General features: G+C 37.7%; 1 protein-coding gene across 1 annotated transcript; it reads right to left on the bottom strand.

Moving 5' to 3' along the window:
- Positions 1-330: 330 nt before the first annotated feature.
- LOC100556351 (epidermal retinol dehydrogenase 2) lies at positions 331-12,302 on the bottom strand. The gene is made up of 6 exons (XM_016998027.2): positions 11,218-12,302; positions 8,273-8,404; positions 6,440-6,539; positions 3,969-4,113; positions 2,900-3,022; positions 331-1,791 (listed from the first exon to the last, which is right to left on the bottom strand). The coding sequence occupies exons 1-6, from the start codon at positions 11,569-11,571 to the stop codon at positions 1,740-1,742; spliced, it is 906 nt and encodes a 301-aa protein (XP_016853516.1). The 5' UTR covers positions 11,572-12,302; the 3' UTR covers positions 331-1,739.
- Positions 12,303-14,139: the final 1,837 nt, after the last annotated feature.

The following is a 14,139-nucleotide window of genomic DNA, read 5'->3' as shown; positions in this document are numbered from 1 at the left end:
TTGGCAAGCTTTGCTTTTTTTTGTTATCTTCCTCATCAATGTCCCAGAAAACAAGAATCGTGCCAAGACATGCAAAATTTAATGTGATCTGTTTCCCAATTCCATTTACACAGATATATAACAAGATATTAGGTTTCACTATACAGACAATATTCAGACAAGAGATTATGCAGGGATATGCTCATGACCTACACAGATATATGACAAGATATTCAAGTTCAGCTGTTTATGCCTTTCCCTACACCTAAGTATTTTAAAAGGTGAGGTTCTGTCACTCCTTTACAATTCTTGGCTGAATATCATATATTATTTTTTGCCAAAAGTGGAGCATTCAGTGGGAATTAACTCTCCGCAAGCTGATAAATTCTTCACATTGCAGAGAGGGAGACTTTGAACACTATGCACATTGAAAACCTTTCTGTTTGTTGTGCTCACATTCCTTTACTCACCTTTCACCTCCCATTTCCTTAGAAAGCTGTACTTTTGAAAGTTCAACTAAAGTTTTAAGTTACTGCTTTGTTAGAAATTTGGGGACCGACTGAAAGTTTCACTGACAGGGGCAGGATTTGTATTTAGAGAGGAAAGACCCCATTTCCGCCTGTGCTACATTGACATATATCCACTAAGAGAAGTTGTGTTAAGAATCCAGAAAAAAGGCATTCTTTCCCCCACCTGTTTACAACTTGTCAGAGCAGAATCTCAGGTGGTGATTCGACTGTCTATGTCAAAGGGTGGAACTGCATGGAGAATTAAACCAACTTCTGTCCTTGGTTGTTATTGGATGCTGAGTGTGTTGCTTCTGATTTGGGAGAAAGACATATAGGTGCAAGGTAACACTTGCATGCTTTGATAAACACCTCCACTCAACTGGAAGTTCTTCCATCTTTGGTGGTGTACTCGGCTGAACTCTAATCGTAGCATCTGCTTCAGATGGCTTGCTCTGCCCAGCAGGTGCCTGAAGCAACTGTTTACCAAGTTTATGTACATGTTATTAAACTCACTTGCCTTCTGAGCATAACCCTGTGGTCTGAAGGCAATTAAGTTTAATGATAAGTGCAAATAAAGTAGCAACCTAAATTTGTGTATATATTTTTATTAAAAATCTGTAACAAATTAGTATGATTTCAGAGGTTCTCAAAGTGTGCTCTGCGAAGCCCTTGGAGCTCTTCAAAGCATACTGAGGGGTAATATATAATATATAATTTTTTCTCGGGGCTCCACGAGAAGCTTTTACTTCAAAAGGTGCTTTGAGGCTGAAAAAGTGTGAGAACTCCTGGATTACATTATGATTAAGACATCTATTGCCATTTTTATATAAATAGTTAAGACAGTTGAGAGACTGCCTGAGCTGCAGAAGAGAAAAGGCTGTGCTGTCTGTGGGAACCAATATCTTACATATATTCCCAATCTATGTATAAATAAGAACTGGGTATGAATTGCATCATTCCAAGGATACTAAGACATTTATGGCCAACACAATGTTTTATTTGCTCAATTATTATATCAACAGTTTTCTGACTCCTGTTTGTATGTATGTATGTGTGTATATATATATATATATATATATATATATATATATATATGTGAAGGACATACAAAATATGATGCTCAGAAATACATGAAGTAGATCAATGAGGATGGAATATACCAAAGAAGAAGAATGCTGTAGTTTGTAGTACAGGATCTATTTAGTCAGCTGCTTTATATCCTCTTCTAATCAGACTTCTGAACTCATCTCATTATGGTCTGAGATACTGATTAATAAGAAAACCCACTTTTTTAGGAAGAAATCTGTGGACGAAGCAAGCAAAACATTTCTGATTAGTTCTGGAATATTCTAAGAACTGGTCTTAATTACTTCCCCACATTCTTGGCCCAGTCCTCAGGCTGGAGGAATTAAGGAAGTACTTCATGCATTTTAGAAGAAAAACATAAAATAACTTGGTCCAGGAAGATATTTGTGTTTTCTTTTTTTGCTTCCCCTTCTTATTCCCCTTTGTTTTAAATAGCTGCTTCCATTGTAACCCACCCAACATGAAATATTGGTGGTTTGGAAGGTCTGGCAGCCTTTGACCTAAGGAAATGTCTTTGATAGGATATGGTCTTCCTATTTTCTTATTACCTTCTATATTGATGAGCATTATTGTCTTTTCTAACAAGTCTTGAGGAGGACTATGTAAAATCCTTGATGGCTGAATTTCCAAAAAGAATATGTAAATCCCCACATACAACACCTGTAACACATTAATGTACATATTTCACTGTTCTATGTTCACCACTTTGATAAGTGTGCTTAAGTGATTTGAGTAGTGAACTAAAATTCTGGGATTCTACTTAGCCATGGAAACCTGCTATATAAGATTATTAGAGGAAACTTTCTTTGCAAAAATATTGCCCAGAAACCCTTATAATAAGATGGCCATAAATCAGAGTCAGCTTTAGGCACACAGCAACATCATGTGCTTAGTAATTGAAATGAGTTTTCAAACAAGGAAGCATATCTGTGGAAATCCTCCTCTCTTGATGCCCCATTGTCCAGCTGATATCACTGTATAGGATGGCAGACAAGCAGGACTTGTATTGTGGCTGCAGGCCACTGCAGTATGGAGGGTGGCTGGGGTTGGTATGGTAACTATACTCAGGATCATGCGTAGATTATGGGTCAGTTTAGATCCACCTTTGGTGAGACAGGTGAGAGTATTTTAAAAGGTTAATTTTAATAACATTTCAAACGTATTTCTTTACGATTTAGAGGGAGTGTGACTGGAATGGAACTTTTAAAAAGCAAAGTTAACTCAGCAAATTTAAAAGCAATAGCCTAATTTGAATTCTATGTCATTCACTATTTCTCCTTAAAAAATAAAATTAGTATTGAGTAAAATAAGAGTAATTTTCTTACATTTTAAGAGTAATTAGTCGCGTAAAAGGTGGCAAGACTATGTAAAGTTTCTCTTTCAGAATAGCATCCACGATATTCCTGCCCACCAAGCCTACATCCATGATAGGAACAAGAAATGGCCTCCTGAAAGGAAACAAAAAGTTGATTTAATAAATTCTGGAAAAAATTCTAAATTATAATAATACTGAAACATCTGACAAACAGTTCTTAGTTCCATGCTCCTACAATTTTAAGATTACTTATTTATTTACTGTACTTATACCCTGCCCTTCTCACCCCTGAAGGGGGACTCAGGGCGGCTTACAAATTATGGCAATAATCCAATGCCAGATTCAGATAATAACAATATCAATAAAACAAAATATTATAAAACTGTAAAAAAAACACATACACATCAATTAAAATATTCATTCCAGTGAGTAAAACTTATTAAAACATATTACACTTATGTTGTATTGAGACATGATTACAGGTCTTACAGTCCAGTGGCTTAAACAGCCGAAACCCTGATAAATAGCAGCTCAACACCCTTGAATCATTGTCACACACAGCCCACCCCCACCTAAAATTAGTCAAATCCACTCCACACACAATTGTCCTTAAGTAATGCCCAACGGGTTGATGAAAGATTCCCAGAAAGGTGTCCAGCTGGTCCAGTCTATTTAGCCCATACCAGTCCATTTGATCGGGGGGGGGGGGGTGCAAGGGCGTGGTTTGCTAATAAAAGTTCAGACACAGAGCAATGGCAAGCCACAGCATCTCCTCCAAGGGCGACAATGACAATGGTGGTAGATGGTGGAGGAGGCCCCAAGACTGCCTGTCTGGTTTGAACTTCTGCAGTAGAGATGCCAGAGGGGGTGGCAATGGAAAAGGTCCAACATTACAGGCAGCCCAATGCAGCCATTGACTGGAGGCACCTCTCTCAGCTCTTGATTGAGATGCAAAATGTTTTTGAATTGATCGGGTTCTTCCCAGGCTAGCTGGAAACTCACATTTAATATGGCCAAGCTCCATTTTTATTGAATTGTAAATGTCTGAGAATATTTTTTTTAACTGAAAACCCACTTACGCTGTTTTTACACCAATAATTAATTTTGTATCCACGAAACCAGGACAGACAATTGTGGTTTTAATGCCTTTCTTTCCAGCAGCCCACAATTCAAAAGCAAGAGATTCCAGAAAGCCGAACGATGCAAATTTACTTGCGGAATAGTCTAAGAAAATGAAAAACACAACAGGTGGAGATAAAGAAAGAAGAGAAAACATACTGTCTTGAATACAATACTTAAGAAAATATACAAAATATGAAGTCAAACAACCAGCTGTTTCTCAGTTGTCTCAAAGTCCATTCGGAAACACAACTCCTGGAATAAGTAGGTATGGTTGAATATGCCAAGATCTGAAGTAACTCCTTTCCTTCAAGTCCACAGATTAAAAGGCATTAGTCTGTGGTGATTCATATCCAGCTATCCACAAATCCATGCTTCTTTTTTATACGTACAAAATAAATACCTAATGTACCATAATTAATTCCCAGTTACAAAATGTTAGTAACAGCAACTGACATAGATGATTTTAAAACAATGGAAGATAAGACTCTAATAGCCATGAAAGTAGAATGGAAATATCAGTTCTTACGCAATCCTGCACCCACTGAATCACTTTCCATCAGTCCCCAAATTTCTAGCCTTACAATAATGTAAAAATTAAGTTGACCATCTAAAAATACAGTATAGGCAAGGCATCCAATAAAATGGGTAGACAAATTTACAAAGGGAAAATTAACACAGGAAATATGAGTTATAGATTTGAATAATGTTCAGCATCTCACTAGACATTTCAGGAAACAAAAACAATTGTGCGGAAGACAGAATTTAGGGGAAATATTTTTAGGCCTTTCCCTTTTGCTCAGGACAGCAACAGTGCTATTTTCTTCCTCTGAAAATTTCTAAGAAAAATCTGCAGGCTATAGATCGTATAATCATCTGACTAGTTGTGTGCCTTTCATGTGTTCAGGAATGAAATGTGGCATAGATTGTTCTCCTCAAGATAAAGGGACTATATGTTGGAATGCCTTTCTGTTCAAAATGTTAAAATGTGAACCACCCAGAAAAACATGGGATGAAAACATTCTTGCTTTCCAAAGTGATGGTTGCTGATATTTTATTTTATAATGGAAGGAAAGAACATTTTATTATAGAATTCCTCATTGATTATTGAAGGTAATATAGATTAAGGAAGTCTGCACTACATGCTGTTGAGGTGAGAGTTGGGATTGCATGCTTGGTGATCACTTCAGTCCTACTGGCACGAGAAGTCAACAAAATGAAATCCGATGTAGAGAGACTACTGTATTGCTCTACGTGTATATGATACTGCAGGTCAAATAGTATAGAGTGTTGCTACTAGAACATTAAGAGGTGTAGCTATGTGGGATAATTCCACACTAATGCTTAAGAGCTGCTCTTATTTGCTCCTTTGCTTCTAAATAGAGTTCCAAGTTTTTAGAACTCAGTTATAAAGTTGCAAAGAGAGCAGATGGAAGGCCTCTCTCTATGCAAGGGCAATCACACCTCACAACCAGCAGAAGAGACCCTGTACCAGGATAATAAATAAATAAATTGATAAATAGTCACATGACACACAGGGAATCACACAGGATGTGGGTTTAAAATTAATGATTAAAACTAACTGGGTAGGCCTGCCAGAAGAGATAGATGTATTTTAAATCCCGACAGCTCATTTAGCTGTCCGAGCTTATCCGACAGGTCATTCCACAGTCTTGGGACGGCTGATAAAAAGGTCCTCTGGGGATGGTCACCAGTCAAGTACTGGAAGGCTGGAGTAACTGCCCCCCAGAGGACCTAAGTGTTTGGGGCAGATTGTACGAGAGAAGGTGATTCTAAAGGTAACCTGGACTTAAATGATGTAGAGTTTTAAAGATCAAAACCAACACCTTGTACTTTGCCCAGAAACTAATTGGCACTCCTGGATGTTCCTGTAACCAATCTGGCTGCTGTATTTTGAGCCAAATGGATGTGGTTTTTGAATATGGCACAAGAGTAGCTCAATAAAGAGTATTGTGGATGTCCAGTCTTGAGGTTATCAGAGTGTGAACTACCATCTTTAGGTCATCCAAATCTCGGAAAGAGCACAGCTGGTGTATCAACTGAAGTTGGTATCTAGTTTCCTTAAGTCTGTAACATATTATGACAATGCTTACAACAAAGAGCACAAAGCTAACTCATACACACTAGCACACAGTGAGGTCACTTGAAGGCTCAAGACTAAAATCTAAAAAGGTGTTTAAGCAAGAACATAGGACAGGATGTGAGTGATAGACACTCAAGGCCAGGAATTGTGGGCCCAGTCTGGATAGGCATTTGTCACACCAAGCATCTACTTTAATTGAGCATAACAGTTAGATCTAACAGATTAAGGTGATTTCTTTTGCACACTGGTTTACATGCAACTATCCTTAAGTCTATGCTATATTCAGATTGATTATACGTAGATAATAAAATGGACAGACTTACTAACCTGTGATGTACTTGTCCCCACTCAGTGATGCTGCACTCGCAATTGTAACCAAATGTCCCTGGTTCTGGGCAAGCATAGCTGGTAAAAAAGCTTTGCAGGTCTATAAAACAGTTAGTAAATCATCATTAATATTAGACCTGTTTCATGTAAATCCCATATTTGCTTCATCACAGCAAGAGGTCAAAACATTACAATCAAACACATTATGTAAGGTAATGTCACACCCCAAGGCAGAGATCCCTTTGACTGTAAGCAACACACCAACTGGCTATACAGCAAGCAGTTTACTGTAGAAAATATAAAAAGCCAAGCAATATATGGTAAAAAGTACAATCCAAAAATAAGGAGGAAATAATGTTTTTTAAAGTTTCAGATTAAATCCATAACATCAAGCTGTAGAAATTCCATGGAGAAAGGCAGGTAAAAACAAAGCAACAAAGCAAAATAAGATCCTTGACCAAACTTGGATAAAGTAATTCAGGAAGCCAACATAGAATCCCATAGGCCAATTGGAACACCATAAAACCTTGGAAACAGGAAGCACTTGGAAAACGTGAACCTTGGATAAAGCAAAGTTGTCTTGACTGAGAAACGAAAGAAACAAGACATCAATAAAAGCGCTCCTCAAAATCTCCAGCGGTGAGAAATGCACTCTCCCTTCCTTCTGAGACACCTGTCTTATCATCATTATTATTTTTCAATTGTAAACTAACCAATTGCCTGAGCTTTGCTGATTGCTCTCTATCTTTGTTGTAAAACTGTCTTCGGTTCAAGGTTACGTCCTTGCTGCCCACATCGAAATCACTGCCAGAGTGTAACTCTGACTTGATGAAGTGTCATCTGAATCTGTCTGATCTACACTTAAGACCAGCTGCTCAGACACACATGCCTCAAGCTTTAGACTAGCATTGAAATTTCCCTGATTAATAAAAGTAATATGGAGAGGGCAGGGAAAAGGATTCTCTGTGTGCTGGTTCAAGAGAAACATCATTTTCTGCATGAAAGTCAGCCTCAGGCTGATCAGAAGGAACAGACACAGGAACAGACACAGGCTGACATACAACAAGTGTACTTGTAATAGGGAACAGTATTATTTACACCAGTTTACCTTTTAAATATAGAGACAAGTAATTTCAAGTAAATGAAGAATTTTAAAATTAAGGCATACAACATTAGGAACCTCATCACATGGATCTTGAGAAGTGCTGGAGACCGTCTGTCTAGCAAAGGAACTCGTACTTATAGATCCAAATTGTCCCATTTTGTCTTCCCATCACACACATATTTTTCTCTTCAGGTTTTGACCTGTTGTTGCCCTCGTTCTGAACCAGCACATAGGGAAACATTTTTCTGCCCTCTCCATAGTTCAATTTCCAAAAGTCAAGGGTTATCCTGCCCTCCCCAAAGCCCTGCACACCAGAGCAGACAGGACATCACTTCAAAAACTCTTCTTCCCATGGGATAAAATTGCCTTCCTCAAAGCCCCTTACAGTAAAGGAGACAGGACACAATTTTAAAAATGTTCAGAACATGATTACTCACCCGTATCCTGAGCTTCTTCCTTTCAGTACGCTTCATCTCCATTTCAAGGACCAAGGGCAATGGATGATGGCTGGAAGTAGGCAAATGTTATATGATGGGCTCCGTGCCTCTTAGTCCTTGAATGGAGATGAAGTGTTCTATGACAGGGGAAATGCTCCATGTGATGAGGCCATTGTATTCTTTATTAGAGGATTTAGAAGGGAAAGAGGAAAGGAGAAAAAAGTAGAAGTAACAAGAAAACAATAAAATAATATAATAGTGTCATCATTATCCTCAGAAGAAAATAATTACCCAAAAATGTGCTTTAGTGTTGACTTGTATTGTTTCTTCCATAGCAGAATCAGAAAGGTCGGGGAAATTCTTCCGATTATATATCCCTGCATTATTGATTAGAATATCTACATCTCCCACTTCCTTTTTAACCTACAATAAGCGAGAAAACTTTAGACTATAATGTCAGATACATACTTTGAATTATAGTGTTTTCATATATTCCTTATTCTACTGAAACATACAAGATATTTTCTGTTTCATAAACCAATATTAAATGCAGCCAGTTTTCAGTTGTTATTGCAATTAGTCTTTTGAAGCAAGACTCAAAATTGATCTAGTATATTTGAAATAGTTTGAGGTTTGGATTATAACTCGAGACCAGGTTCTGTATCCCAACTCAGCCATGGAAACCAACTGGACAACCTTGAGCAAGTTACACACTCTCAGTCCAGGAAAACCCAGTGAAAAGTTCACTTTAGGATTGCATAGGTAAGAAAAGACTTAAAGACACACAGCAAAAATAATAAGAAAAACCCAGCATGAACATATTGACATAGTGGAAACCAAGCATTTTTCTTGGTTTGGGGTAAAAAGTATCTGCAATTTTTAAAAAATTCCAGATGCCATTTTAGCTGTGGTGGTATTCATACACATTGAATAGGCAGCTTAATGAGATGCTGGAAAAGTTGTTTTTGAACTAGAATTTCCCACTAAGCACTGCAACTGTACACTTCAAGCACTTTGAAAAACACAGCACATTGAATGATGTGTAAAGTCATGCTAAGGTAGAAGGCATGACTTCAACATTCAGTTTTGTTTTATATACTTATTATATATTTTTATATATTTACTTTAATTCTTAAATTCTAAGATCCATTTTCCCCAACATACAGACATATCCAAAATATGGGGGGGGGGTCTATAAAGTGTGGTTTACCAAACAGTTGGGTGAGAAGTCATCTCAATCCCACAAATCTGTAGATAGGGCTATGTGGAAGAAATTGTTGATAAGATCTAGAAGAGTCACAGTGAATTAGGTTTTGTTATATTGGACTAGATGGATCAATGGTTTGGCTCATGATAATGCAGCTATTGTGGCACTATGTTGTATCATTTCAGACTGCTGTGACTTAGTGAAACAAATTAAGAAATGGGTGATGTGAAGGGGAAAGCCATGTATAACACATATAAAGATGCACATCCTCTAGGACAGGGGTCCCCAAACTAAGGCCCGGGGGGCCGGATGCGGCCCTCCAAGGTCATTTACCTGGCCCCCGGCCTCAGTTTTATAATATAATATTTTTATATTAGTTTTAATAATATAATATATTGTATATACATATAGTATTGATAGTAATATTATGTTATACAATATAATACTAATAATAATACCATATAATAAAATTTATATGTTATATATTACATATTATATACAGTAGAGTCTCACTTATCCAACGTTCTGGATTATCCAACGCATTTTTGTAGTCAATGTTTTCAAAACATCATGATATTTTGGTGCTAAATTCGTAAATACGGTAATTACTACATAGCATTACTGCGTATTGAACTACTTTTTCTGTCCAATTTGTTGTATAACATGATGTTTTGGTTCTTAATTGGTAAAATCATAACCTAATTTGATGTTTAATAGGCTTTTCCTTAATCCCTCCTTATTATCCAACATATTCACTTATCCAAGCTTCTGCCGGCCCATTTAGCTTGGATAAGTGAGACTCTACTGTAATACTATAGTGGTATAGTTCAATATAGTAATATATAGTTCTAATATAGTGCTATGCTAATAATATAATATATTGTATGTACATACAGCTGCTCTGAGTCCCCTTCGGGGTGAGAAGGGTGGGATATAAATGTAGTAAATAAATGCTGAAAATAAATAATTAATTTTAGACTTAGGCTTGGCCAAAGTCTGAAATGACTTGAAGGCACACAACAACAACAATCCTAATTAACTTGACTATCTCATTGGCCAGAAGCAGGCCCACACTTTCCATTGAAATCCTGATAGGCTTATGTTGGTTAAAATTGTTTTCATTTTTAAATATTGTATTGTTCTTTCGTTGTTGTTGTTGTTGTTACACTACAAATAAGACATGTGCAGTATGCATAGGAATTTGTATTTTTTTTCAAATGATAATTCGGCCCCTCAACAGTCTGAAGGATTGTGGAATGGCCCTCTGCTTCAAAAGTTTGAGGACCCCTGCTCTAGGACCCCCACATCCCAAAGCAGATTTCAGAGGATGGGAGGTGCATGGGAGATAAAAAATAATTGGAAAAAATATTATACATTCATATGAAAAAGAGAAGTCCACCCCTTATGACAGTTCCCTAAACTGTCTCTAATAACTTTATTTTTATACCCTGCCTCCATCCCCCCAAAGGGACTTGGGGTGGCTTACATGGGAACATGCCCAGGTAGATATGGAAAATATATAAAAATATATAAAACACACAACAATATAAAAAACTATAAAAAAAACATAACAATAAAAACAAATCAATAAGACATATTGAAATCACATTTACAATAAAACATAGTTAGATAAAACCTGGGTAGGCTCCTAAAAATGAACTGGGCCAGAAAGTGCATATAGTGAAGAATGTAAACTGGGGGAGAGGTAAATACCCGGAACTATTATCCTGATAAGGGGCTTGGGAAGGCGTAAATTTCCAACTGAAGGAATGGAATAAAGTGCAGCAGAAACACAACAGCACAAACCCTAACCATAAGGGCGAAAATCATTTGCCAAAGGCCTGTTGGAAGAACCAATCCAAGTATTCTGTCCTACCTGGTTGTAAACTGATCTTTCTTTAGCCCTTTTTGCACTCATGCTACAATTACATAATGACCATAATTCAATTCTCAAGTATTTTTTATTTACAAAATTGCTATTATACATGAATTGTACAAAATATAACAACATAAACCCCCAATGGTTTACCTGATTGGCCACTGCATAGATTTCTTCCCTTATGCGCACATCACACTTATAGACATAAACAGCCAGAGCCCCATTGGCTTTGACAAGCTCTGCTGTTTTTTTGTTACCTTCCTCATCAATGTCCCAGAGAACAAGAATCGTGCGAAGACGTGCAAAGTTTAATGCAATCTGTCGTCCAATCCCATCTGCAGATCCTGTGACAAGCACAATTTTCCCAGCAACATTTTTTCGAACACAAAAGAACATCAAAACGAAGGCCTCCAAACAGTAATAAATAAACAAAATGATAAATTTGAAGGTGTCCAAGATGCTTCTCATAGCAAAAAAGCTTTTTTTCAACATGTTTTTACCCATTTAAAAATTAATTATATTTTAGTAATATCAACATAAAAATAAATTATTTTTTTCCTGAAAAGGTTGCTAATTCTCTTTTTAAAATTTTAGTGCTGAACTCTTTTGTCTCAGGCTCCTGGTAGAAATGCTCCTGTCTAATCTATTGTGGGGATAAATATTTCAAAGCACCCTGTATATTTGAGAATATATGTGGGAGTCCCACCTGTCCACTCCTCCCACTCCTGTTTCATTACAGAGATAATATTCAACCAAGAGATTATGGCTGTAATTTAGCAAGAATATGATAATGACTAACACAGAGATGTGACAAGATATTCAAGTATAGCTGACACTGCCTCCCCCGACACCTAAGCAAAATGCTCCTAAAGATAATAATAAAAGGTACAGTCATTTACTGAATTCCATATTATGTTTTCTACCAAAAGTACAGTTTTCAATGCAGGTTTAGGTCTCCCTAAGTAAACAGGGAGGTGTGTGTACTCTTCCACCCTCCCCTCCACCGATCCTAAAAAACAACCCAAGTACAGGTTACAAACCTGAATTACAAACATGCGACTTACAAACAACTCACAGTTAAGAACCTGGGTGAGACAACAGGAAGTGAGAGAAAATTTGCCCCCCAGAAGGAAAATTCACTCCTGAAAGAGTTATCATGAGGGAAAGGTGTTTCTACTGAAGCTTTCTTGCCAATTATTGTTTTCACAATTAGCAAAATGTTTCAAAATCCAATTATTAAAGGGACAGAGAGGTGAAATCTTCTGAACAGGAGCACAGACAGCAAAACAAACACTATAGGGATATTATCCCTTCCCTATAATATTCAAAGCTAAAATATAAATATTTTTGGCTATAGTTACACTTAAAAATGTATCTATTCCAACTTACATACAAATTCAACTTAACAACCCTATAGAGCCTATCTTGTTTGAAACTTGGAGACTGCCTGCATAAACTTTTTAAAAACTCGTAATGAAAGCATGCCAGTTTTTGCTTTACCAAATTTTTGTATTAATCACAATATAGTAATATGTAGGAAATCAGAAGACATTTACTTCTTGGGAGGAGAGCAATGACCAATCTCAATGAAATTGTGAAGAGTAGAGACATCACACTGGCAGCGAAGGCCCGCATAGTTAAAGCAATGGTACTCCCTGTAGTAACCTATGGATGTAAGAGCTGGACCATAAGGAAGGATTAGCAAAGGAAGATAGATGCTTTTGAACTGTGGTGTTGGAGGAAAATTCTGAGTGTGCCTTTGACCACAAGAAGATCCAACCAGTCCATCCTCCAGGAAATAAAGCCCGACTGCTCACTGGAGGGAAGGATATTAGAGGCAAAGATGAAGTACTTTGGCCACATCATGAGTAGAGAGGAAAGCTTGGAGAAGAGAATGATGCTGGGGAAAATGGAAGGAAAATGGAAGAGGGGCCGACCAAGGGCAAGATGGATGGATGGTATCCTTGAAGTGACTGGCTTGACCTTGAAGGAGCTGGGGGTGGCCACAGCCAACAGGGAGCTCTGGTTCGTGCTGGTCCATGAGGTCACAAAGAGTTGGAAGCGACTGAATGAATAAACAACAACAAAGCAATTTTAAATGGGATATTTATATCTAATGTTCCTAGTAATTTGAGGTTGGTACAAAATGAACAGTTTGTTATATGGATTGTTCTTATCTACTCTTGATCTGTCACTTTAAAAAAAAATCATAATGAAAGCATACCAATTTCTGTGTTACCATTTTTTTGTATTAATCACAGCATAGTAACATGTAGGCAATTCTAAATTGAATATTGGTCCTAGTGGTTTGAGGTTGTTACATCCTAAACATTGAAAATATTGTAATCCTTTAATTACTTTTAAACACACCAATATTTTAAAAGTTGGCAGACTTATATAACTCTTGCTGAAGGCTATCATTCAGGCTTCCAGATATTTCAACAGCCACAGAGTGGGGGTCAGGGTGGAGGGGTAGCAATACTCTCCCGTGATTATTTTACCACCAAAGCTATTCCAACTCCAAAGATAGCTGGTATTGAGTGTGTTGGTGTGGTCCTGGCTAGCAGGGAATCCCTAGCCATTCTTGTAGTTTACCGCACGCCTGGGTCTCCGGGAGAGAGTCTGCTGAATTTATTAGATCTTGTGGCGGACTGGGTCCTGAAGTTCCCCAGATTTATTGTTCTGGGTGACTTTAATGTACATTTCGAGGCACTGCCATCTTCATCTGTGACTAAGGACCTAGTACCAACCTTTGAAGCTCTGGGGCTCTCACTTCTCAAGACTCGCCCTACTCATCGGGCCGGCCACACTTTGGACCTGATTTTTAATATCGGAGTACAAACATCTCTATCTGCGGTAATTGATGTTCCCTGGTCTGATCACGCTGTCCTGAAGGCCCGGATTGAGATTCCATCTCCTCCTCCCCATCCTGCCACACCAATCTTTGCTCGGTCTAGGAGACTCATGGAACCTGCTAGGTTCTTGAATGCCCTTAAGGGCCTGGGAACTGCGTGCGTCACTCTCAATGAGCTAGTCAACACCTGGAACGTCAGTTTGTTGGCTGCCTTGGAT

The sequence above is a fragment of the Anolis carolinensis genome, chromosome 4, assembly GCF_035594765.1.
Source record: "Anolis carolinensis isolate JA03-04 chromosome 4, rAnoCar3.1.pri, whole genome shotgun sequence".
Lineage (NCBI taxonomy): Eukaryota > Metazoa > Chordata > Lepidosauria > Squamata > Dactyloidae > Anolis > Anolis carolinensis.
This window is presented reverse-complemented; position numbering and strand designations above follow the sequence as displayed.

Coding starts and splice junctions, on each gene's coding strand:
- LOC100556351 (XM_016998027.2), bottom strand. CDS start 11,571: ATGGGTAAAAACATGTTGAAAAAAAGCTTTTTTGCTATGAGAAGCATC. Junction 3,023..3,968: donor ATTATTGGTGTAAAAACAGC/GTAAGTGGGTTT, acceptor GTTTCCTTTCAG/GAGGCCATTTCTTGTTCCTA. Junction 1,792..2,899: donor CGACTAATTACTCTTAAAAT/GTAAGAAAATTA, acceptor CTTCGTCCACAG/ATTTCTTCCTAAAAAAGTGG.